This window comes from Sardina pilchardus, chromosome 1, assembly GCF_963854185.1.
Source record: "Sardina pilchardus chromosome 1, fSarPil1.1, whole genome shotgun sequence".
Classification (NCBI taxonomy): Eukaryota; Metazoa; Chordata; class Actinopteri; order Clupeiformes; family Clupeidae; genus Sardina; species Sardina pilchardus.
This window is the reverse complement of record NC_084994.1, coordinates 25,248,380-25,275,879: the sequence shown is the minus strand read 5'-3', so window position 1 is coordinate 25,275,879 and position 27,500 is coordinate 25,248,380. Positions and strand designations below refer to the sequence as shown.

Genomic DNA, 27,500 nt, shown 5'->3' with positions numbered 1-27,500 from the left:
GCCCCCCCACTGCCCCCCTGTGTTTATTTACCCCTTTTGTCCTGGCACTACTGCAACTGTGGCATAGTTGAACTCTGCTGCAAAGTATATGCAACGATACAAATTGAAACTTAAAACAAACACACTGATACACAAACAGGAAAACAAACACACGCACGCATGCACACAGTCAAATGCACAGAAAAACACAGCCATGCACATACTGTACGCAGCATGCACACACACGCTGCACACTCTCACAATCACAAACTCTCTCACTCAACAGACACAAATACACAGGAAAACCCACAAACTCACACAGACAAAGTCATTAAAGCTCATATTGACAGACTGAGATCTGAGCTGTGAGCTGCATGATAGTCCAGCACCCAAGAGTCTAACTGGACATCGCTACCTTGTAGTGGTGAACAGGTAGAAATTGGCAAACAATGAAGAAATGTATTTTCATGTTGGGCACCAGACACAGACAGACTGACAGACTTCACCTCTGTATTCAACAGCATCATCCAGGCCCTGCTACAGGACAAGCTCTCTCAGCTGAGTGTGCCTGACTCCACCTGCAGATAGATCACAGACTTCCTGTCTGACAGGAAGCAGCAGGAGAAGCTGGGAAAGCCCACCTCCAACCCGCTAACCATCAGCAGTGGTTCCCCACAAGACTGTGTTCTCTCCCCTCTACTCTTCTCCCTTGTGGACTTCAGGAAGAGCCCAGCCTCACCTGCCCCCATCACCCTGTCTGGCTCCCCAGTTAGCACAGTGGAGTCCTTCTGCTTCCTGGGCACCAGAATCACCCAGGACTTGACATGGGAGCTGAACATGAGCTAAACATGAGGCTCAGCAGAGGATGTTCAACCTCCCAAAGCACATTATGGTGCACTTTTACACTGCCGTCATTAAGTCCATCCTAACCTGCTCTATCACTACCTGGTGCGCTGCATCCACTGCCAACGATAAGAGCAGACTGCAGCATATCATGTGTTGTATTGAGAGGAATGATTGGCTGTGATCTGCCATCACTCCATGACCTGCATGACTCCAGGACCCTGAGGTCATCCCTTAGTTCTGCTGCTACAAGCCTATAGGCTGCCAGGGGCCTCTCATGTGTCATGCTGTACAAGTTCTCCTTCCTCCTGTCTCTGCCATCTCTCTGATGCCTGGCTACTGTAACACGCCAACATGTCAATCTGTTTAACTCGTCCCTGTTCTCTCTCCCTATAGTAGGACCATGGCTTAAACTGCTCTCCACCATTAGAACTTATACACTACCCAACAAGTCTGCGGTTACTTTGAATTTAAAACATACTACATGAGTTTGAATAGTACAGTAGCTGGAATCAAAATTAAGGCATTAAATAAAGGCATTCATAATGATATTTCTGTCAGGTCCATAAGTCAAGAACAACAGACAATAAATATCTTAGGCAATTTAAATTAATATACTACAAATTAAATTTGGCGGTATGGCTCTGTTCAGAGGAGTACCCAGACCTTTCATGAGCTCATGAGCAACTATGACATAAACCTATGCCATGTTATAAACGACAGGGTGGAGCAGGGGAGGAGGTGGGTTGCATAAAGCGAGCAGCAAGCGTTAGGAACAACTAAGCAGCTTTAAATAAGGCGCCCTGTTTGGATGTAGCCATTTAGAAGCGAGGGGAGTTGACCAGCTGATGTGCTGACGCCCACAGCGGTTAGCAGCGTCTTGACTACTTGCCTGCCAGAACTGACGCTGACGCTCAATTTTCCCATTGAAATAATAATCCATTAATAATCAAACAAAAATCATTGCTTTCTTCTCTATCTTCTCATTCTATTATTTTCTTCCACTCTAACATGAGACTCTCCACATGTTAATCTGTCTCTGTTCTCAGGGGCCTCTCATGTGTCATGCCGTACTAGTTCTCCTTCTTTCTTTGTCTGCCATCCCTCTGATGTCTGGCTACTGTAACATGCCAACATGTCAATCTGTCTCTGTTCTCTCTCTGTCACTATGATTCAGTGTGTTTCTGCAGGACGCCACAGACCCCCACACATGCTCTAAAGGCCTTTCACATGCAGTGGTGGCCTACGCCACAGTGACACAGCTGCTCAATAAAGAACACTTCAACATCATTAGCATAACAGTACAACACTCAACAGTAGATCAACACTTACATTTTCTCAGTTCTCCACGGGCATGTCTTTAAAGGAGAGAGAAAGAGAGAGAGAGAGGGAGAGAGAGAATCTGAATATCAGAACATAGAGCTCCACTCTGTGATCGTCAGCAGCATGTGAAATGTTCTTATTTTAAGAGTTTTAGAATAAAATAAATATATTTTGTAGCAGAAGTAAATTCTACCATCATTAGTAGACAGTAGTCTTAACCAACTTGAATGTTTTAAATGGCTACACAATACAGTTTTGTTATAAGAGCGAGCCACACAAAGACTTGTTGTCAGTGACTTAGCAGGCACAGATGGTTCAGAGTACCTCATAGACCCCATTAGTCATCTAACTCTAAACAAATAATGAAACTGATGAAATTGCATTAACACTCAACACACTTCTCACCCATATGTACTGGTAAGTAGACTGTTATTAGACCAATAAGTCCTTTAAAGACACTGTTTAAAAGCCTGAGGAGAAAAAAAGGAAAGTCAAACACAAACCTCAATATCTGCAGCTTCCAGTTGATGTCACCTTTCAATGCACTTGAAAGATGAACTCCAGCGATGTTTAAGTGATTGTCACTCAGATCCAGTTCTGTCAGGGAGACCATGTGCTGCACAGCAGAGGCTACAACCTCACAGGATTCCTCTGGCAGTTTACAACCAGCAAGTCTGCACAGAGTGACAAAGACAGAGTGCAAAAGGCAGATCGGAATGATGTCATTTAATTTAACCATGTGTATAATCACAATGTTGTTAAAGTCCATTTCAATCAATAAAATATGCTAGGATTAGGGATGGGCAATACAGACTCACAACTATACCACAATATGTCATGATAGGTTATTTTTAGTGATGACCATATTCATGATGGTATGGAAAGTCATGTCAGCTTACAGTCTTGACTAAACAGTGCAAACACAAAAAATAAAACTTGATTCTGGCCCCGGCAGTGGCGCAACTGGCTGGGGCACCTGCACCGTACACTGGCGACCCGGGTTCGATTCCCGCCCCGTGGTCCTTTCCAGATCCCACCCCGACTCTCTCCCACTCACTTCCTGTCATTCTCTCTACTGTCCTGTCCAAATAAAGGCATAAAAAGCCCAAAAAATAATCTTTAAAAAAAATAAATAAAATAAATAAATAAAACTTGATTCTGACCATCATCAGCAATAAACTCTTTTTTCCTCGTCTACACTTTGAACTCAAGCTATCAAGAACGCAGCTATCAAAAATATACCTCTGACATATTTATGAATATGAACACTATTTTGGTTCCTTCCTACATTGTGTAGTTTCACTCAGCACACCAGGAACATAACAGAGAAAACAAGTAAGAAAACATCTAAATTGTGTAAGACGAGGTGCCCTGCATTCTGGACATGAATGTGTCTGGCTTTGAACACAGGAGCCCCCTTACCAAAGCATCAGAGTATTTAGCTGTGTATCAAATAACCATCTCATACCAGGAGAATGAGTCCTCAACACACTAGCCCCTTACCCTTACTGTACCTATGTGACATCTAAACACAGCCCATACCAGGAAAGTGGGAGAGAAAACTTCATCTGGCTTAAGGTGTACTATGCCATCCGTACCATACTGGAGTATGCTTGACCCACAGTCCAGTTTGTGATCGCCTATGCGCCTGTAAGCCTATGCAAAGATTCTAGAGCACAGCAGCTCAACCGTGTCTGGGTAGAGTTTGATAATGCAGTTTGAGTGCGGCCCAAGAACAGGAGAGAACCGTACTCCAGCACAGTACAAGTGAACCGTGCCCAGTGTAAGTACACCATTAGTCTGGTCTTCAACATACTAACCCCTTACCGTACCTACAATGCCTTCACAGTGTAGCAAATAAACAGCTCATATCTTAATGACACACTTCAGGGACAAGATTAAAACCAAAAGAAAGTCAAAACCCAACCTTAATATCTGCAGTTTACAGTTGGAGTGACTTATCCCAGCACTCAGAAGCTGAACTGCAGTGATGTTCATGTGATTGTCACTCAGGTCCAGTTCTGTCAGGGAGACCACGTGCTGCACAGCAGAGGCTACAACCTCACAGGATTCCTCTGGCAGTTTACAACCAGCAAGTCTGCAAAAGAGTGACAAAGACAGAGTGCAAAAGGCAGATAGGAATGATGTCATTTAATTTAACCATGTGTATAATCATAATGTTGTTAATGTCTATTTAAATCAATAAAATATGCTAGGATTAGGGATGGGCAATACAGACTTACAACTATACCACAATATGTCATGATAGGTTATTTTTGGCGATGACCATATGATGGTATGGAAATACTGTAGTGCTATTCATCAAAGTCATGTCAGCTTACAGTCTTGACAGAACAGTGCAAACACACAAAATAAAACTTGATTCTGACCATCATCAGCAATGAACTCTTTTTTCCTCGTCTACACTTTGAACTCAAGCTATCAAGAACGCAGCTATCAAAAATATATCTCTGACATATTTATGAATATGAACACTATTCTGGTTCCTTTCTACATTGTGTAGTTTTACTCAGCACACCAGGAACATAACAGAGAAAACATGTAGGAAAACATCTAAATTATGTAAGACGAGGTGCCCTGCATTCTGGACATGAATGTGTCTGGCTTTGAACACAGGAGCCCCCTTACCAAAGCATCAGAGTATTTAGCTGTGTATCAAATAACCATCTCATACCAGGAGAATGTGGCTTCAACACACTAGCCCCTTACCCTTACTGTACCTGTGTGGCATCTAAACTCAGCCCATACCAGGAAACTGGGAGAGAAAACTTCATCTGGCTTAAGGTGTACTCATACTATGCCATCCGTACCATACTTGAGTATGCTTGACCCACAGTCCAGTTTGTGATCGCCTATGCGCCTGTAAGCCTATGCAAAGATTCTAGAGCACAGCAGCTCAACCGTGTCTGGGTACAGTTTGATAATATGCAGTTTGAGTGCGGACTAAGAACGGGAGAGAACAGTACTCCAGCACAGTACAAGTGAACCATGCCAAGTGTGAGTACACCCTTAGTCTGGTCTTCGACACACTAACCCCTTACCGTATCTACAATGCCCTCACTGTGTAGCAAATAAACAGCCCATATCTGAATGACACACTTCAGGGACAATATTAAAACCAAAAGAAAGTCAAAACCCAACCTTAATATCTGCAGTTTACAGTTGGAGTGACTTATCCCAGCACTCAGAAGCTGAACTGCAGTGATGTTCATGTGATTGTCACTCAGGTCCAGTTCTGTCAGGGAGACCACGTGCTGCACAGCAGAGGCTAAAACCTCACAGGATTCGTCTGACAGTTTACAACCAGCAAGTCTGCAAAAGAGAAAAATAGTGTAGACAACATGCTTCTTATTATTGGCAACAATACGAGTGGAGAAAGAGATTAGGTAACAGAAGCTCTTCCAAGATGGATGATACTTTTCAATAACACCAACCTGAGTGTCTCCATCGTACAATGGAGATTCAGTGCTTCAGAGCCCAGCTTTCCTCCACAATCCCCCAGAATATTCTTACTCAGGTCTAGTGTGGATTCAGCGTTCCAGAGCCCAGCTTTCCTTCACAATCCCCCAGAGTATTCTTACTCAAGTCCAGCTCTCTCAAGTGGGAGTTTACTGACTGCAGGGCAAAGGCCAAAACACCTCCAGACTTCTTAGTCAGTACACAGCCAACAAGTCTGTAAAGCACAATTGTTATGTTAGAAAAAATAGAGAATACCCATCAAAGTACATAACACCAATGAGGAGCCAAACCCTGTTCAATGACCGCCATAATACAGATTACAAAACAGAACCATGCACATGGATCAGTGAACAAAGGGAACAAGTTCATAAACTGTGTGTGTAGATTAATAATCCAAAGGCACGATCTGTCCTTCCAGACACACCCCATGCTGACACCACGTCCAGTTTATGCCCCCGAGGAGCAGCAAAGTGTGCTTGATCAGCTGCTGTGCTTGTATCTAAGGTGTTAACACGAGTTACAAAAATACTCAGGATCTATCTATCACCTTGACCTGTTCACAGAAACAGATGATGAACTGTAATGGAATGAGACTTTTTGTATCTCATAAGCCATACAGTGAGGACACAACAGAAATGAAAACTAAGCAAAGTAAAAAAGGAGATCGTATGATATTCTCCACCTACTGTAGCATCAACCATGCTTATGAGAATGCAGATGCAGGCATAACAGCATTTGCTCTCAGACTCTTTTCAACAGAATGGAACACTGATCAAATTTTGTATTAACATCATCACTGACATATGCCTAGTCATAAAGTATAATTATGTTTGAATATAAGAAATTAAATCATGCTTGTGTGAACACTTGTAGGTAGACCGTTCGACAAGCTTAGCACCAGACAGAAATCAGAAAAACATACCATACTCAGAAATATTGTAAGGGAGCAATACACAGAAAACAAGTGTAACTGTTGCAGACAATAAAGTATCCTGTTGGGGTCATAGCACGGTCAGATCACCTGACAGTCTGAAAGCTACGGAGCCCGGGAAGGGTCAGATGGGTGAATATTTTGTGCACTTTTGCGTTCCCTCGCAATACTTTTTGCGCTCCCTTGCCATACTTTTGCATTCCCTCGCAATACTTTTTGCATTCCTTCGCAATACTTTTTGCGTTCCCTCGCAATACTTTTGCGTTCCCTCACAATACTTTTTGCGTTACCTCGCAATACAATTGCGTTCCCTCACAATAACTTTTGCGTTCCCTCGCAATAACTTGTAGCCTAGGTGTACATCTAGGTGTACATGTATGCCCTTTAAGCCGAGGGGTAGAGAGGGAGCGAGCGTGTGTGTGTGAGATTGGAGTGGGAGAGAGAGGCATGTTACAGGGACCTGAGCGATGTGAATGTAGGCTATATTATAAAGATCACGAAATAAATCCTCGGATCCAAACCACTGTGCAAGTTATTAACCTGCTGCTGTTGTGAAGGAACATTGGGCTCCGTACAGTAGGCAAGCAGAGGCTATGTCAGGTTAATGCGCTGTCAACTCTCATGCTGCGCCGAAACAAGCCGTCTTTCTTTAACAGACGTGTCAGAGTGTTCATGCTTATAATCAAATTGTGTCTCACAGACAAATCTGCCAGTATATTGCTGTATGTTGTGAGCCCCAGGTTAAAGTAAAACTTAATAATGTCCAGATTATCCATGATATGAACTGCAGTCCATGTAAACCTGTATGGTAGGCTAATATATGGAGCCCAAGTTGACAGGAACACATACAAGTTATTGCGAGGGAACGCAAAAGTTACTGCGAGAGAACGCAAAAAAAATATTCACCAACTTGACCCTTCCCAGGGTCCATAGAAAGCTTTGTAAAGAAAAAGGTAATAAAACTGCCAATCAGACATACAGTAAGCATGAGGTAACACACCATATAGATAAGGGTGTAAATATATGAATAGGAAAAAAGTTTTTTCCCCCCCGAGTATGTGCATCTGGACCCCTTTTGGTTTTGGAGTCTGTTCATTGATCATTGGATTATTTTCTTCTGCTTTTTTTTAACCTGTCTCTAATTCACTTTTATTTCTTATTTTTCATTTTTATTCTTGGAAATTAAGCTACCTCCAGTAAGGGTTAAAGGGCTTTTTTCTTGTCTTCGCTCTCTGTAAAGAGGATGTTTGCCCCCTCAGCTTGGCTAAGATCACAAATCTCTCCTTTGGCTGCAAAATCAAAGCACTGGAGTATTGTTGTGATTCACATTGGGGGCATCTACAAATACTGCAGGTTTCGGGGGACGGGTACGTTTTTCCCTCCTTCTGTCCAACAGAAGAGGGAGCTCACTGACTGCATTGAGAAAACCACTTGGCATAATTGTGACATGTTGGCTGAGGTGTTTTAGCCGTACAAAATAAATGTTTTACTAAATTCCAATTGGTACATTAGGTGCATAATACAGTATGTGCATATTTCTCGGCTAGTCGGTAAGAGTTTTGAAGTTTTGATTATTCTAAAACCTTTTGGTGAATAATAACACGGAAACATTCCTTATGGCCTGTACAAACTACACAATAATCATGTGTTGTCTGTACAGGCCATTAGTGATTTCACAGAATGAAGTTATAGCTTAGAATCATTTTTAATTATGAACACTGATATAGAGTCTCATGCTTGTTGGGAAATGATCATAAAAATTATTCTAATGATTTACGATCACATTCTATTGTGCATACATAATTCTAAATAACTATGATCTTCACAGAAGATGTTACCTAAACCCTTTTACTAACACTAGATATTTACCAATCTTTAATCTTATAAACTTCACTTATACAAAGCAGAACATATCTGTACATAAACACAACTGATGCACTGCATCAGCTATGCCTCTTTCCTGCTCCCCCCCCCCCCCCCCCCCGTCTGTTTCATATAAACTGAATTACTATTACGTCTATTACAGTGTATATGGCTCATAGCTGACCTCAGTATCTCCAACTTGCACTGTGGATCTCTTAGTCCCACACAGAGCAGCTCCACTCCTTCATCCTGCAGGTCATTGTTACTCATGTCCAGCTCTCTCAGATGGGAAGGTGTCCTTTGTAGCACTGATGCTAACAGTTCACCACTTGCTTTAGTGAGTTGACACTGATTCAGCCTGTTCAAAAAAACAACAACAACAAAAAAACATACATGAAAACAGCTACTGTAATGCAGGTGTCCCTTTTGCCGATTTAGCCACTTTAAAAGTTGAGGTTGGTTCTGCTTGTCCACCTATCTCACAGGTATATTATTACAATTGTAACACACTAATGTACACCTAGTGCTGAGAAATGAACATCTCAGCCAGTTGGTTCAGCTCTTACATTATCATTAATGTTAACAAGACTTCACCCACCAAACTCTCCTTGAGACATTCACTACTGGAAGCATTCTGTGGAGCCCTTCCTCTGATCTCAGATATTTCTTCAGATCAAACTCCTCCATGTCTGTAGCCGACATGAGCATCAGATAAGCCACAGCTGAACACTGGGCTGGAGTCAGGTTCTTATTCTTGTCTGCTGAGTTTATGTACCTGGGTATCATTTAAGACAACATATCAATTATACATAGGTAAACATTACTCAGAACCTTACTAATACTCATTGTTACCTGCTTAAGACTGCACCGCTTTACTTCAAAACAAAGTTAAGAACATTAAAGCAATACAAATTACATTAATCAGCGGTATATGTAGTGGTATATGTAGTAAATGTAGTACTCAGTACACATGAAATATATTCTGAGAGATGAAGTTAATACTTGAAGTAATTCATAGTCTACGGATTGTTTGAGTATTAATTAGATCTCATAATATTCCTGTACATTGCGCAAGGAACTATCTACCCTGGTATGTTATTGAGACTTTACCCCAAAATAATTTAACTAATATACATTACATTTCATTCACACATCCACTGACAAAGGAGTAGGACTGCAGTCAATTAAAATATTAATTTTAGAATTTTGTGAATAAATACCAAATCATTAAAATGAAGATTGATCAGTAGTAGGCCTATTGCTTTTAGTAGTAGTATTGATTCCATTTTTAACACCCCTCCCTATGGGTTCCTAAATCAAACACTTGTCTCCAACTGATGGCTCGGATGCAAATTGAGCCAAAGTGTGATTTACCTCTGTGTGGATAATAGTTTTGCATCTTGTTCATGGAAATAATATGTTTTATTCAACTGAACACTTGGATTGATGGATTGATTTATGCATTAATCCTAGTAGCCTGAAACATTTGATTTGCAGACCATATATATATTTTTTTTTAAAAGACCTGTCTTTTATTTATTTGTTTTTAATATGTTCACACCACTTTCACGTACGGTGTAGCCTAGCTGTAAAACTGGACTGATTTTGATAACATCATTTCCTTCAACATCATGATCTTCTACTTATGCTCTTTGTCAAAACCTTCAAATGGAAAATGGTTAGTATTCATTACCCATTGATCTCCTCAACCAGGGAGTTATCCCCAAGCTCATTCAAACAGTGGAAGAGGTTGATGGTCCGTTCTGGTGGGTAGTCTCTCTTGATCACTTCTTTGATGTATTGAACTGTGTTCTTGATGCTTGATTCTCTGATTGCTAACTGTGGCAGCAGCTTATTCAGGGGGAACCCGATCTGAGGCTCCAACATTGGTGCAAGACCAAGGAGGAAGCGCACAAAAAGATCCAAATGTCCATTCTGGCTCTGCAGGGCCTTGTCCACAGCAAACTGGTAAAGGTCAAACCTTGAGGGTGAAAGTCGCCAATCGTGTGTCTTCCTCCATGCCTCAGGGATGCGATATCTCAAATAACAAGTTGCATTTTTGTGAAGAACATAAAGAGCTGCCAAGAACTCCTGTACACTTAGATGCACAAAGCTGAATATTTTCTCTTCAGCTACAGCATACTCCTCTTTGAAGATCTCTGTACAAACTCCAGCCTGCAATGCTCCAGACTTAACATCAATACCACAATCTTGAAAGTCTTTCTCATAGAATATAAGATTGCCTTTCTCCAGATTGTTGAATGCCAGTTCCCCAAGCTTAACAAGGAGCATCCCTTTTTTCTTTTCATTCATCTTCTTCTTCTTGTCCAAGTGTTTTGCATTCATTCTTTTCATCTGAGACACACAATACTGTGTGTATGTTTCTGTCAAAGTTGTGGCTTGTTCCTCTTTGCTCTGATCTGCCAGTATTGCATCTACCACACTGGCTATAATCCGGCAGAATACTGGTATGTGACACATGATGTGGAGGCTTCTATTCTTCTTGACATGAGTAATGAGTTTATCAGCTTTCTCAGGATTGTTTATGTTCCTCTGAAAGAATTGATCTTTCTGGTCATCATTGAATCCTCGCACCTCTGTCACCAAGTTGAAGCACTCATCTGGGATCAGACTGGCCGCTGCTGGTCTGGTTGTAACCCAGATGTGTGCAGAGTTCAGTAGCTTGCCTTTAATCAGACTTGTCATGAGGATGTCCACAGAGGTCTTCTCATTGAGTTCACTAATGCACTTTTCAAATTCTAGGGTGAGCCTGCTTTCGTCCAGACCATCAAGGACAAAAATAATGTTGCATTCAGTGAATTGAGGGAAATCTCTCAAATCTTTGAGTTCAGTGTAGAATTCAAGAAGGAGTTCAAGAAATGTGCAGGTTTTTTTCAATAAGTTCAGCTCTCGAAACAAAAGAACAAAAACAAAGTCAATGTCTTTATTTGTTTTTCCTTCAGTCCAATCCATGACAAACTTCTGCACTGCAACGGTTTTCCCCACACCAGCAATTCCCAAAGTCAAAAGTTTTGTGATCTGCCTGTCAGTAAACATGTTATCCCACTGAATGTGCTTGTCAAAGCTTGATCCTCTCCCAAGTTGATTCATGTTAATTGACGACACTTCATGTGTACTATTGACTCCACCTGTGCAGCCCTCAACAATGTAAAGGTCAGTATAGATATCATCAATTTTTTTAACTTCATGATCTTGATGTACAGCAGAAAACTTGGTTCTTAAGTGCCTTTTGAGCTTCTGTTTCAGTATTGACTTTGCTGCACCACAATCTAAAGACAACAAAAATAACATGTAATGTTATAAATATCTGGTTGCAAATGCAGTATTTTCTTAGTAATGTTTTGATTACTAATGTGTTTTTTAAAAGTGCATGATATTGCTGTTGGTGTTCTGTTCTATTCTGAGCCCTCAGCAGCTGGATGTGCTATTGCAGCCCTTCACTTTCACTCCTCGTGGCCCCTCCCACAGCCCTGGAAATAACTATGATGACCTGACATGCAGGTATGAGGTACCAATTGACCTCTGAAGTTCGCCTACAAATAGGATCCAAAGCTGCCATCTTTACCCATATAAGGAGTTCCGGGTGTTAATTGAAGCTAACTGCCTATGGCAAGTTGCACTGTAAGTTAGCTCTGGGGTAGCAAAATCAAAGTGTGCCATCTTCACCTACCGAAGATCACAGTATCCACTTAAAGACAGAGGACAAAACGTAGCGCAAAACGTCTGCATTTCCAATTTCTTCGTCCCCGTGAGAGTTTAACAGATGCGAAAATTCAAAATCCCCATGTTATTTTCCCACAGAAAAAATCTCAAGATACCGGATCTCCTTTTATTTGGGCAAAGATGGTGGCTTTTTTTGTAGGCGAACTGCAGAAGTCTATGAGAGGGGTATATGCCCTATACTCATTGTGTTTTGGCCCGCAAATTAATCAAGGCCCTTCGCTTCCCAGTTGCATCAAATGAGAGCTACATTGCTGATGAACAGAAGAGAAGAAAAGCGAGAGAGAGAAAATGAGAGTGAACAAACAAACAAACGACGAAAACATAACCTCCTTGGTGGAGGTAATCATTTTTAGTAGCCTAAATAATACGGACAGTGGTACAGTCAGAAAATAATGATACTTCCAATCCACTCCGTAATCTACAGGTCCTTGTGCCGGAAATTACTCTCATGTTCTTCAAGTGAGTCCCCCAAATAGACTGATTACTGTAAACATTAAAGATATGGATAATTGTTCTATCTATAACTGCTATATGAAATACCAACAACAAATTGAGCTACTAGTAATTATGCATAACATAAAATGTTATTCACTACATTTAGCATATTTGTCCAAAGTGACTTCAACTATAATACAAGGGACTGTATTGTCCCCGGAGCAACTTGGGGTTAAGTACCTTGGCTCAAGTGCACAACGGTGGAAGCCGGGAATTGAACCGACAACTTTCAGGATACTGCATGCTCGCCCAGCTCCTTAACCACTAAACTACCAACCATGTCTTGTATCATGCATTCACCGAGGATTATGTGTGTGTGTGTGTGTGTGTGTGTGTGTGTGTGTGTGTGTGTGTGTGTGTGTGTGTGTGTGTGTGTTTGTGTTACCTTGCTGTGGTGCAGGTGCTCCAGACATGTTCATGTTGATCCCTCCACCCCCTGCAGAACTCTGCTGGTCTCCAGCTTAGAGAGAAAGAGAGAGAGAGAGAGACAGGATATGAAATGAAACAGAAAAAGTCACACAGGGAGTAAGAAGAAAATGTGAAAGAGGGAGGGAAAGAGACAGCAGAAAAAAAAGAATGAATTTGATTCTTCCCACATGCACAAACAGGTGCATTATCAGAGACTTGCAGTTAATATATCACTGGTGAAATGACGGTGGTTCTTTACCTTGCTGTGGTCCTCCACCCCCTCCAGCCAGATTTGTGGAACACTGCTGGCCTCCACCTGAGAGAGAGAGAGTGAGAGAGAGAGAGAGAGAGAGAGAGAGATGAGACAGGAGGGACAGGAAGTAAGTCAAGAGTCCGACAGGAAGTAATAAGAGAGAGAACTCATTCATTAATTTTCATATTTCCACATGCACAAACAGGTGCATCATCAGAGACTCCACACTTACATTTTGCCAGATCCCTCTCCAAGTCCTTGGCCAGCTTGTTTTGGTTCATCTTCTGCAAGATGGTCACCATAATGGCCCCAGCCCCCATGCTGTACACCTGCACCATCAAGTCCACAGCATCATCTGAGTCGGCCTTCTCCAGCTTTCCCCATGGCATTCGGCCGTCATCCCGAAGTAGGTGCTTAAACCTCTTAAAATCGCCCCCTGAGAGGTTGTCCAGAGTCTTCCTCAGCTCTTCGTTTAGCGCAGCAGTCATTGTGGGGTCCAGTTTATGGGTCTGCTACTATCTGGATACTTGGGTCAGGCCATCCTAGCCCTGCAAGATGTTGGGGGATTCTTGAAAGTCTGTATTGAAAAAATAATTCCAGCATGTTAATGTGCATGTTAAAGGAATACGCCACCCAAAAAAGTTATCACGTAGCAGTCTTGTAAACTCCCAACTTCTAGATTCGACTGGAACTTCACGGAATGGGATTCAAGTGGTGCTACGTGAGAACTTTGCGCCTAGCTAGCGGTGCTTCGTCGGCGATGAGGCTGAATATAGTTCCAAGTAAAGATCTGCCCAGGTAATAGTCTCGTTTGATTTTGCATTATGATTTGTACTCGTTTTGAACACACGGCTCCCAAGATATATTTAGAAAAAAATGTAGACGTCTCGGTCACTTTTTTGGAGGACGTGCTCACTGACACCCTTCATCTACAGCAACTGTGCTAAGCTAAAGCTAAAATTGCTGCTCCCAAAGCAGGAGAATGCCCGGACGGATTTTAACCGGGTTTTTTTCACTGTTCTAACTCTGGGGGTGACCGAGACTAGCTTAATTTCATTTTTGGGTGGCGTATTCCTTTAACATATTCACCATCTTCGCTATACAAAGGAGATAATCTTAATGTGGGCCCCTGTTTTAATCTGAAAAGAGGTTATTTTAGGCAGAAATGTCGGCTATATTTAGGTCAGGATCTGATACATTTTAGTATTCAAAGCATATAGACATTGAACATAAATGGCATCATCATGGGAGTTGTACTGGAATCACAGCACACTCCGGACAACTAGATTGTTCAGTGTAAGGTCAGTTGGAGTCTGTCTTTTTCTAGAGGGTTTGAGACTGTAGTCTTTCAAACAATGTTTCCAAATCTTTGCTAAATCCAATGTGTCATCATTTTGTGCTAGTCTACTTCTTGCACTTTTGCGGCGATTTCCTCCCAATTTCTTTGTTTTACCGTTATATGTGAGCCGAATTTGCTTTTCAATATAGTTTTTTATTTGTTGTATTCCTCTAGCAGGATTATTTTTTCGTCCTCTGGCCAATTTGGCTTCATTGCCTTCTTTTACTGGGTCTATATCAGTACAATACAGACTGTCTGCAACGGTAGACAGTGGTCCATTGTTTACTTCCTGCCCTCCATCTCAAATCGTACCGCCGTGGCGCGTCATAATAATCACGTGATTGAAACCAAGCTATTCAGTAAAAAAAAATAATAACTTTGTAAACCTGCCCCTCAATATAAAAATATGTTTACTGTTGGGAGAAGATGAACATTATTCAAACCTAGCTGCAGATTCAAAACTAGCCCCGAGCGCCGCTGGTTGGGCAGGCAGCTCACTGCTCTGGGTTAGTGTGTGATTCACCTCGCTGTGTGTGTTCACTAATTCGGTTAAATTGGGTTAAATGCAGAGAAACAAATTTCCCTCACGGAATCAAAAAAGTATACATTGGGTCATTCCACGCCAAATCAACCAGAGCCCACGCACTTGCGTCTCAAAAAAATCTGAAAAAAATACCATGTGTGCCTATGTTACCCAGGAGACACTCTGCAAAATGTTTTTGTGCTAAGATCAATACTTTTCAAGTAACAGCCAGTTTTACAGGGGGAGGGGGGTGTCAAATTTGTTCTGCCTCTTTTTTTTTGTCAAAGTTCACAAGCTCATTGCTCAAGAACTAGAATCTGTAGGAGGCTCAAATTTTGCAGGCTGGTGCATAAATAGGAATAGTATGCAGTAAAATCACCACGAGTAGTCTGGATGATCCTGCATGGTCATAGCAGTCCCTCAAAGTTGATCAAAATTTTATTGGAGTTTTTGGCTGGGTTCTGTTTAGGCCTTCAGAAGACATATTTTTACTCAACATAGACTCTTGGGGTTTTTTTCTTATTGAGATAAGTAGAAACACTCTCCGAAAAAGCAATGAAGAGAAAGGAAAATCCATCAGGGACTGAACAGCAGACCTCACAAGTTTGAAAAATAAATTTGGATCTCATATTCAGAGCACCCTAACACCTTGTGGGAATATACAAAGATTTTTTTTATATTTTTTTCTATAATCTGCATTACCTCTTCTTTTTAAAAACACCAATTTGACTTGTCTTATGCAAATCTTTCTTTTTCATTTCCCACCCTGAACAAGGGCAAAATGCACCATAGAGATCTATTGAGAGATTTGTTTTGTATAGAGTAACCACTAGGTGCCACCAAAATCACTGAATCACTGAAATTGCCGGGTGGGGACAAAACATATTGATCTCAATGGTGCATTTTGTCCATGTTTAGGGTGGAAAATGAAAAAGAAAGATTCGCATAAGACAAGTCAAATTGGTGTTTTTAAAAAGAAGAGGTAATGCAGATTATAGAAAAAAATATTAAAAAAATCTTTGTATATTCCCACAAGGTGTTAGGGTGCTCTGAATATGAGATCCAAAATTATTTTTCAAACTTGTGAGGTCTGCTGTTCGGTCCCTGATGGATTTTCTTTTCTCTTCATTGCTTTTTCGGAGAGTGTTTCTACTGATCTCAATAAGAGAAAAAAAATCAAGAGCCTATGTTGAGTAAAAATATGTCTTCTGTAAGCCTAAACAGAGCCCAGCCAAGAACTCCAATACAATTTTGATCAACTTTGAGGGACTGCTATGACCATGCAGGATCATCCAGACTACTCGTGGTGATTTTACTGCATACTATTCCTATTTATGCACCAGCCTGCAAAATTTGAGCCTTCTACAGATTCTAGTTCTTGAGCAATGAGCTTGTGAACTTTGACAAAAAAAAGAGGTAGAACAAATTTGACACCCCCCCCCCCCCCCCTGTAAAACTGGCTGTTACTTGAAAAGTATTGATCTTAGCACAAAAACATTTTACATAGTGTCTCCTGGGTAACATAGGCACACATGGTATTTTTTTCAGATTTTTTTGAGACGCAAGTGCGTGGGCTCTGGTTGATTTGGCGTGGAATGACCCCATTCTATTCTATTCTAAGCACACACAAACACAGGGGCACTATCACTCACACATACACCAATATATATGTCTCTCTCTCACACACACACACAAATGCATGTAACATACCTGTGTAGAAATGCACCGCGGAACATTCAACAAGTCAAGTGTCTATCCGTTCCCTCTTGTTTTCTCTCTCTCTCTGGTCGTCAGCCAATCAGATCAGAATATTGTTGTGTAGGTGAGGCCCTGCGTGTCGGGACAGATTCACATCATTCTTAGGAGCTGGAGGACACCGAAAACAGGCGTGTGTGTGATCATGGGGGGAAGCATGCATAAGAGGATAGGCAACTGTTTGTGTGTGAGTGTACGTTGTGTGTGTGCTTTGTGTAGATGCATGGACATGGACATACACTGTACATGGCACACACACCCACACACACACACACACACACACACACAGTGTAGAGCCATAGAGAGAAAAGCTGATTACTAAAGGGTAAATCTGGGATTTGAAAGTTGAACCAGACACATCTCTTTTTCCTATCACACCAACAAAAAAATAAGATTGACAGTATCAAACAGGAAAATAAAGTATTTTTAGTGTTGAATTACTTTCATACATACTGTAGCGATCACACCCGGACTCAAAGATCACTGTCGGCCAGGCCGGCCATTTATTGGGATAAACAGCCAAGCACAGACAACTTACATAGGGCAACACATGGATAATCTCAGCCGCTCATGTAACACACAATAAGGGTTCACCACACACATCCACACGGGGATAAACACATGAAGTGCAGCCTAGGACAAGCACACTGTAAGCCTAATACACAACATGGTAACCGTAAAACTCATACAACATAGACATTTACAGCCACGACGCTACAATAGCCTACTCTGTACACTTTGTATATTACTTTTATTGCCTTCTATTGCATTTTTTGGACACTTAGCAGTAATGTTGTGGTGGTTTTAGTGAAACATTACTGTCCCTTGTTCATTGGCTGGAATTGTGTTGGTCTCCGTCCGAGCCATTACGTATATGCATAGGCCTACAGTACTGTATGCTAGGCCTTTGCTTTAAAATGTATATCTGAAGGGGGAGCCTAGGGGCAATGGGTTGTGGTGTAACACACAGCCTCCTAACTTTGTAGTCCTATTGCTGCAGCTGCTGTTCCTTGGTGACAGTCTAGATTTAGACAACATAAGCTGTATCTGTTCATACCACTTTTTTAGTAGCCTAAGCCAATTCAAAGGAAATCCGAGGCAGGAAAAAAGGTTGGCTACTGTGAACAGGCCTACGGCGCGCGTCATTTCGCAAATGTATCAAACCTGTGGAAATCCGTGGACTAGTCTCTACACGAAATGTAAATCTTCAGTTCACGGAAACAAGGTAATTTACCACCTCTAACATCGATAACAACTATACATTTAATTTATTACACTTACTTACCTTCATAAAAACCGATGGAAACGGTCTAATACGCAATCTGTTTTTTCTCTCGATCGCTCATATTCACTTTCGTTTTCACCTCTTCCGTGTGTATCACGTGATCAATAGCACGTCCCCCTCCACCATGCCAGTTTACTGATCTCTCGCGCACTCACTCATTCACTCATTCGCTCACACACACACACACACACGCACGCATGCACACACACGCACGCACGCGCGCGCGCGCGCACACACACACACACACACACACACACACACACACACACACACACACACACACACACACACACTGTATGGAGTAAAGGGAGAATCATATTTCCTGCACAAGAGGACAGAACTGGAGAGAATGGTATGGAGTATGGAGGATCAGTTTTTTTCCTTCTCAGTGGCTACGGGTTAGCCTGACCAGCCAGACTAGATGTCTTGGCTAGCTACGGGTTGCTGTCAGGCACGGCTATGCTTATGCCAGGGCCAGGCAGGCACTATTATGCATTGTGACTGTTTTATAAACGTGAATATGAATATAAACAAATTAAAACTGTGTTTGTGAGGTTTTATGGATGACTATGTGTAGTATTGTTGTTGTTTGAAAATATGACCTTGAGAAAGCAATAGCATGTGAGAAAAAAACACGCATTTGGACTCTCTTGTAATACTGTACCACTTTAGAGCTGGATGCAATGGAACTGGACATGGAGTAACTCATCAAAATACTCACATACATATGCAGTATGCACACTTGCAAACACATGTTTGCATGCACACACACACACACACACACACACATAGAACACACACACACACACACACACACACACACACACACACACACACACACACACACACACACACACACACACACAAACAGCTGTTTCTTATTAACACTAAGGCAATCTGTCACCTCTGCTGAATTCCTCCTACTGTTTTCCTAAAGTGTGGGTAAAGTGGAATGACTTCTGCTCATTTACTGTACAGTAGAATGGACCAGCATGCAGTGTGACTGAACATGGCATAACAGGAAGATGGCTCTTGATGTCATGTCATTCAGCCACACTCAGGGGTGCTGCTAGTAAATGAAGGCCCTATGAATCTGGGCCCCCAAAATACTAAGTGGGCCAGGGACAGTTGATAAATTGAGATTTGAAATACAGTATATTAGATTAACTGATTATAGCACATTACAATGCAGCCTATAAAAACCAACACAAGTCTATTGGGAGTTTGATCTCTTCACATAGACAACATCAATAGAGTGGCTCCTTAGCAACCGTAGCCTGGCAGCTTTGAATAATGTAAAGGTGACACCTGTCACTTCAGTATGACATTTACTGAGGGTAGACACATTAAGATACACCCAAAGCTGAAAACCCTTGACAGGAGGGGACATGAAACTTGCTGTCAGAGCTACGTGACTACATGCACAGACTATGTGACAGCATGCACACAAGTCATATAACCACATCCTTCCTGTGTGTGTGTGTGTGTGTGTGTGTGTGTGTGTGTGTGTGTGTGTGTGTGTGTGTGTGTGTGTGTGTGTGTGTGTGTGTGTGTGTGTGTGTGTGTGTGTGTGTGTGTGTGTGTGAAAAAGAGACTGTAGGACTCTTGTCATTATTCCTCTAACTTACAGCTATGTGACTACATGCAGAGACTTTGTGATCACATACACATTCAAATGTAAGCAGACATAGAAACGCAGCCTTCCTATTTGTATGGAACAGTTGGACTAGTCCACTGAACATTTTCCACCCCTGTTATGGCCAAAGGAATGAGTGCTATAAAGGCATGACTATTGCTGATAGTGGCACCCGGGTGATAGGCGGGATAACGGCCTTCGAGGTGTCCTGTTATGAAATGAATCCACTGAGTGCCGGGGGGTTCTTTGTCTCTGGCTGGCCCTTGTTCATTAATTCCATATGACAGGACACCTCGGCAGCCGTTATCTCTTACTGATGTTACAGTTTTTCTCAATCGCTTTAATGCTTGTGTCAACTGTGACATCACGTTGTCAAATCATGCCGTTATCAGGAAACTCATAAAGCTGCTCTAGCTACTTTACTCAGAGGTGAACAAGGTACACAATTCCTTTACTTACGTCGTTCACTTAAGTATATACACCTGGTTAAATAATATTTAAAAACAAATGGAAGTTGCCAAGTCAAATGTTTACTTGAGTTGAAGAGCAGAAGCGTTTCTAAATTCATGCCTCCAGAGTGTACAGTAGCGCTATAGCTGCCTGGCTGATAGCTGCAGAAACGTAGGTAGTAGGCCTACTCAATGACCCTGAGAAACAGAGATCTTACCGGTTTTCCTTTTACATAAATACTCAAAAGGATTTTTTCCTTTTCAAAGTATTGAAATGAAATGCTTATTTTTTTTTTAAATCAATAATAGGGAGTACATGCTATGGTTGGTCACTAGTATAATGTATAGGACTTGCACAGACCTTTAGTTCCTTACATCCAACATCAACATTTTAACTAGTTTCATAACTTTGATAAAATGGAGGCAATAATACACTTTAATTTGTTATTCATTCTCTGTTCACTAATCTAAAACATGTTCATGGCCGAAAGCAAACAAGGACAACCTATCTTCAGAACTGTAATGATTGAAGTGAACGCCACCTTACCTGTTCAGTCTGCAGTCTTGTCCCCTTTCCCCCTCTCTCACGAATTTCACATGTTTCAGAAAGCAGCAGGATCTCTTAATCTCTCAAGTGGCTGTTGACTTTAAGATGGCGCCTGACTCAGTAGAACTCTACAAGCAGGACATGTACATGTACAGTATGAGGTGGTTCTGTAAATGATTAATGATCACTCTGCTCATGAATCCCTGCAGAGGCCAAAGGTCGTCTCCTCACCTGTTTTATAACTCAACACAATCTAGTTTTGTACACAATTAGACTTGCCAGACTAGTTTTATATCATACTATATATCTGCATGTATGGGCTTTTGAAGCCTAACTCCATGTTTCCCTCTGCTCACAGAACCAAACACATAGATAGTGTTGATACGTCACTTTAAATATAGAACACACAGTCAGTGAAGTTTTGAGGCTGTATCCCTTTCTCCATGAGAATAATCACCTACTCAATACAAGTAGACGTGTCCAAAGGAGCCAAAGGCTTGTGAATGACCTTTAGCACTTCTTCAGGAAGAGTGTGTACAAGCTGTGTCATATTTTCTCTGTGAAATTAAATAAATAGATAATGAATCCTTTGCCCAGCCTGTGTGATTTAAACAGCAGTAGTGCTGTCAGTCAATAAGCTCCACTAGTAGTATTGCCTCATGTTGTGTTGGGCTTTGTTCAAGGTGAAATAGATCATACTGTATATCAGTGGTCGGCAATAGGCGGCCCGCGGGCCAGATGCGGCCCGCAAGCAAAAAACATCTGGCCCGTGAGATCTTTTGAACCAGAGAATGAAAAAAAAAAAAAAACCTTTATAAAAATCGGACTGCCAGTCTCAAACATGCTCTTTATTTTGAAACGTAACTTTCCAGAACTGAAGAATATCAATCTATCTAAATGCTTAGATATTTGTTTAATCTGAATACGAGTGAAGAAGCACGCAGCGAGGTGCAGCGTGAACGCACAACATGCAAAAACATGAAGTCAGTGGACAGCGCTGGTTCTCAAATTCCAAGCTAGTCCCTAAAACACATGTTGTCATTCAAACAACGGACATAGGCTTATGGTGATAATTAAAACACAACTTCTTTTAAACAGGCCTGACATCAAACAGGCAATTTACGCACATAGATCTGTGAAAAGTAAAACACGAGTTTCAAACATTAATAGCGTGCGTGTTATTTAGGAACGCAACCTTTAAACTAGAAATGCAATTCCAAGGAATTACCAGTGCATGAAAATGCAAAAATAGATAGATAATGTAGATATGGTTACTGAGGTGTAGCTAGGGTAAACATGGTGGTTGCATAGTTTACAGAGAGTTGATAGTGTGAAGGTAGACAGTTTAAAGATGAAACATTCCAGTTCTAACTTAACTAATGATTTCTATTCATGTTAAAATGTTGATTAGCTAACTTAGCTAATGATTTCTATCAGTTAAGCTAAAAATGCTAATTATGCTAGCAATGCTAACTTTACTAACAATGCTAACCAGATTGATTAGCTAACTTAACCGATGATTTCTAGCAGTAATGTTAAAAATGCTAACAATGCTAAATTTGCTGACAATGCTAACCAGGTTGATTAGCTAACTTAGTTGATGATTTTTTGCAGTTATGCTAAAAATGCTAACTATGTTAACAATGTTAACTATGCTAACCATGCTAACTAGCTAACTTGCTAGTGAGGACTTTTATTTTGAAACATTTGTTGCTAGGGTATCCATGGTGGCCACTATCAGGAAACAAGAAGTTACTGCAGTATAATCATGTTGGTTGCTATGGAAACGGTTATAAACACTTAATTTTAATGGTTGCTATGTTGGTTGCTAGGTACATGGAGGTTTCATGTAGTTGACTGGAGGCATAGTGGATGATAACTGACAGTTGGAATGGTTGAACAGTTCAATAGTTGAGTAGTTTCAATGGTTAAATGATTTAATAGTGTATTATTGCAGTGAGGACCTTTATTTTGAAACAGTTGTGGACAGAGGAAGTAGTGAAACAGGATCTGTAGTCTTAATGAGATTGTATGCTTAAAGCCTGAGACAGAAGGTGCCTCTCATAGCGTTTACGCGTCCTCTCTCGCTCCTCACTGATCTACATAAAGAATGATGGAGCGGCAACAATGGGATAGTCTAGCCCTTCTTCTATCTTTCCTTATGTAGATCATTGAGGAGCGAGGAGCGAGGGAGGACATATAAACGCTGCTTGAGAGGGACCCACAGTAAATACTTTAAAAGTTGTATGTAGATAGTCTAATTAATGTTGATAGACAGAATGTTTAATGGATATTGATAGGCAGATTGTTTAATAGATATTGATTTACAGTTTAATGGGTGGATGAGTGAATGGTCTGAAGAAGATGAGTGGATAGAAGGTTGGATGGAATGTGCCTTATATTCTTGTTAAGAGAGACACTGATACAGCTCTCTGAGAGTAGTTGACACAGGTGTAATCAATTTAACTGGCTAGTCTTAAGAGAGCCAGAGTACTCTTAAAGCCTGAGACAGAGTAAATAATTTAAAAGTTGAATGTAGATAGTCTAATTAATGTTGATAGACAGAGAGTTTAATGGATGTTGATAGACAGATTGTTTAATAGATGTTGATAGACAGTTTAATGGGTGGATGAGTGAATGGTCTGAAGAAGATGAATGGATAGAATGTTGGATGGAATGTGCCTTATATTCTTGTAGAATGGAGAGACACAGAGAATGTATCTGAGAGTAGTGGATACAGATACAGGTGTAATCAATTTAACTGGCTAGTCTTAAGAGAGCCAGCCTGAGACAGAGTAGATTGTTTAAAAGTTCAATGTAGAGCGTCTAATTGATGTTGTTGATAGGCAGACTGTTTAGAATGGGTGGATGAGTGAATGGTTTGAAGAAGATGAATGGATATAAAGTTGGATGGAATTAGGAGGACTTATTTTGATACTGTTGTGCGCAGAGGATACAGGGGAACAGAATATGTAGTCTTCAGAGAGGAGCCTGAGAGAAACTGACAGTTGGTGCCCAGGTGGCTGACCAGCTGGGGTAACATTCTAATTGCTGCCGTGATGTCATAATGAGCAATGTTAAGTCTATGGGGAAATTGTTAATAGTTTTTATTTAATAGTTCAAAAAGTATAAAAGTTACAAAGTTGAAAAATACAAAGCACACATGGCATAAGCAAGACCTACGCAACAACGTTTGAATGAAGTTTCTACGTTAAACGGTTGAAGCTGAATTGCGAGCGTTAGAAGAAGAAGAATAAGAAGCCTAGGAAGAACAGTACAGTGCATTTTCATGCACTGTAATTAGCATGCTTACTTTCGTGGTGCCGTCTTGTACTCTTTGCATGCAGAGAAACCCTCGTTAGTAGGCCTAGTTGTTACAGATCAGGCATGTGGGCTTTGCATTAATACAATTAGGGAGGATGAAGGCATACAGTAGTTCTCTGTCCATTCATCATTAAAGATCCTGTTTTCGCTGTTAACTTTTCTCTTCAGATTTTTTCATAGTGCATTTTTTGACAGCTAACAGCAACGCGTGGAAATGTTTTTCTGGTGTTTTTTATCATTATTTTTTTAAAGACACAGGCATATAATAGCGCCCCCAATGACCAGTCGACAAATTTAACCTAGGCCTACATCAGCCTGCTTGAATGTCTCTCTGTCATTTCAAGAGCGCCTATCATTTTTACCTCCTCCGATATTAATTAATTAAATTAGCCATTGTTTTGGTTGTGAACTTGTGGCCCGCTATGTAATGGCTCGGAAAATATCTGGCCCGATGCCAAACTTAATTGCCGACCCCTGCTGTATATCATCCATTTACACCATTTCTGTGAAGCACTCTACAGGTCATAAAAACTCACCTTGCTCCTCCCAGGGTAGTCTTGTTGATGTGCTGCTGCCACTTAGTGTCCCTTTATAGGAACAACAGTGGCAAAGTCTGTTTAAAAGACTGGATCTGTTTAGAATGCACTTGCCAGATTGACACTGTTTCCAGATCACACCGAGTATGAAACTGTGAGTCAGATGTATGGATGCTAAAAACAACAATGTGCTTGGCTGCATGCTCACAATTCATGGACAGAAAAAAAATATATTTATATCTCGCTTCTCACCACCCTATGAAGAACATATATTTCATTTTCCCAGCATTCACATCTATGGTGATCTTTGAACTAAAGTCAGAGCAGCTAACAGCACATATCTTATTATTCTTTACTTCCAAAATGCATAAAACATGTTGAATAATGATGAAAAGTGCACATAATGGTAGCAAGCAGTCAGCTGTGTGGCCTTATCATGTTGAAGTGTGATGAGCAGAAGGCTCATAGGAGGTTGGGCTACAGATGCTCCTGTTGTTGTAGTTGTGCAGGATGAGCCTGTGGAGCAGAGAGCTGCATGGGCAACAGTTCAGGTCATCCTGGCTTTGTGGTCCAGAGGGGGTCTTGATGTGGACATGGCAGCCGTCTAGCACACCTACACACTTTCTACACACGGGACGGTTGGCTAAGACTTCACATGATTGGCCCACACAGTCCAGCTCCTGTTCAGTGGGGAGTTGCTCCATGCGTCGTTATGACAACCTACATGTATGGGCTGGTCAGCTGTTTGGCGCTACTGGCCATTTAAGTGGCTAACTGACGGCCCCTCTGTCACCTGTCCCTGTCCCTTTCTATTCCCCATTTAGGCCCAGGCCAGCAGAGGGGATGGACGGGAGGCAGGCGTGCACCCTTTTGCTTTGTTCCTTTTGTTCTCCTTCTCTCACCTAACAACAGCACACTCCTCATGCATCCACTCACTCACTTACACACTGACCACTGAGCACTCACACTGACATGTTGTGCTTAAACCAGTGCATTACTTGTAAATATTAGTTAATCAATTTGTAAGCTGAAATTTGTGTCCTCCTTTGTTTTGGTGATGACTTGGAGCCAAGTCATTACAACAGCCGTCTTAAAACTGGCATGGGAAGAGGGCGCAGGTATGGCTTCTTATTATGCAGGGCAGAGCAACTGTTACCAGAGCACTCCAGCACATACACAGCACCTGTTTCCAGAAGTCAAATCTGGACAAATGTGTCATCTTTCTGTTCCCTTTCTGTTTCTGTTCAGCTCACAGGCATCTGCACACAAGAGAAGATGAGAGAGGAGAGAACATCCTCATCAGGCCTCAAACAGAAACAGAGTAAGCAGCAAACATAGTGAGCAAAAACAAACACACACACACACACACACACACACACACACACACACACACACACAGAGAGAAACTGACTAATGTGTTTCCACTAGCACACAGGTTGGGGTGGCGGGGGGCAGAGAAGGGGGAGTGTGCTGATCAGTGCAGCTGCATGAGGATCAGAACTGCTCCTTAGTCTACTGGTGCAGCATAGAGTGCTCTGTAGCGCTGCCAGATGGCAGGAGGGTGAAGAGGCCGTGTCCAGGATGGGTTGGGTCCTTGCAAATGCTCAGGGCCTTCTTGCTACAGCAGCTTCTGTGAATCTCCTCCAGTGATGTGAGCTGTGCTCTGATGATTTTCTGTGCTGTAGTGCTGATGCGTTGTAGGGCCTTCCTGTTGTCCGCGGTGCAGCCAGGATACCAAGCAGTGATGCAGTATGTGATGATAGACTCAATGCTACTGTACGTCTGTAGAAGTTGATCAGCAGCTGTTGTGGGAGTTGGGCCTTCCTCAGGCACCTCAGGAAGTACATCCTCTGGTGCCCCTTCTTGGCCATGGCTTTGGTGTGGGTAGAGCATGTCAGGTCACAGGTGAGTTGTACTCAGGTACGTAAAGGTCTGTAGCACCTCCACCACCTCACCGTTGATGCTAGAGTTGAGAAGCAGGCTGTTATTCTGGCTCCATGCCATTAGATTCTCCACCTCCCTCCTGTAGGCCTCCTCATCGTTGTTGCTGATACGGCCAATCAATCAGGACGGTGTCGTGTGCAAACTTGACTATGATGTTGGAGTCATCAGTGGGGTTCCAGTCGTGCGTGAAGAGGGAGAACAGGAGTGGGCTCAGCACACACCCCTGGGGGGCCCCAGTGCTCATGTCATGGAGGAGGAGAGCTGCTTACCCATGATGCACACTGTTTGTGCTCTGGTGCTCACAAAGTCTAGGACCCAGTTGCACAGATGAGACTTGATTCCAAGGCTGTTGAGTTTGACAGCCAAGCTGTTGGGGAGGATGGTGTTGAAGGTGGAGCTGTAGTCCACAAACAGCATGCGTACATATAGCTGTTCCGCTGATGTGACATTGCAGTGTGGAAGGCCAGTGAAATGGCAAACTGCAGCTTGATAGGCAAACTGGTGCTGGTCCAAAAAAGGGGATTTTGTTTTTTATGTGTGTTTGGACAGCTTGCTTCATGACTATGGGTGTCAAGGCAAATGGGCGATAGTTATCCAGGGAGGTTATTGTTTGTTTTGGAAGAGGAATGATTGTTGGTGACCTTGAGACATGTTGGAACAACAGGCTGCTCCAGAGAGATGTTGAACAGTGTGGTGAGCACCTCAGCCAGCCAGCTGGCCTGTGCAGTGTTTCAAAACACGCCCAGGGACACCATGGGGCCCAGTGGCTTTGGTGGGCTTGATATGGGAGAGGGCTCGCCTCACCTCATGGGTGCTCAGCACTGTAGTGACTCTGCTGAGGCT

General features: G+C 41.9%; 2 protein-coding genes across 3 annotated transcripts in view; both read right to left on the bottom strand.

Moving 5' to 3' along the window:
- The window catches only part of LOC134086465 (NACHT, LRR and PYD domains-containing protein 12-like), a 22,577-nt gene extending 4,283 nt beyond the window's left edge, over window positions 1-18,294 (bottom strand). The window contains exons 1-10 of one of the 2 annotated variants that reach the window (XM_062540030.1): window positions 18,222-18,294; window positions 16,892-17,011; window positions 13,552-13,896; window positions 13,326-13,382; window positions 13,044-13,118; window positions 10,113-11,709; window positions 9,018-9,194; window positions 8,604-8,777; window positions 5,601-5,839; window positions 5,230-5,478 (exon numbers count right to left, since the gene is read on the bottom strand). In XM_062540030.1, the coding sequence (XP_062396014.1) occupies window positions 5,686-5,839; window positions 8,604-8,777; window positions 9,018-9,194; window positions 10,113-11,709; window positions 13,044-13,118; window positions 13,326-13,382; window positions 13,552-13,807 (2,490 nt within the window). In that variant the 5' untranslated portion in view covers window positions 13,808-13,896; window positions 16,892-17,011; window positions 18,222-18,294 and the 3' untranslated portion in view covers window positions 5,230-5,478; window positions 5,601-5,685. Of the gene's footprint in view, window positions 1-2,154; window positions 2,181-2,648; window positions 2,820-4,072; window positions 4,244-5,229; window positions 5,479-5,600; window positions 5,840-8,603; window positions 8,778-9,017; window positions 9,195-10,112; window positions 11,710-13,043; window positions 13,119-13,325; window positions 13,383-13,551; window positions 13,897-16,891; window positions 17,012-18,221 lie in introns of those variants that run through there. The other variant, XM_062540031.1, reaches the window with a different exon arrangement.
- Window positions 1-27,500, bottom strand: part of LOC134086228 (NACHT, LRR and PYD domains-containing protein 12-like) — a gene marked incomplete in the record, with an annotated part of 983,201 nt that overhangs the window by 36,552 nt on the left and 919,149 nt on the right.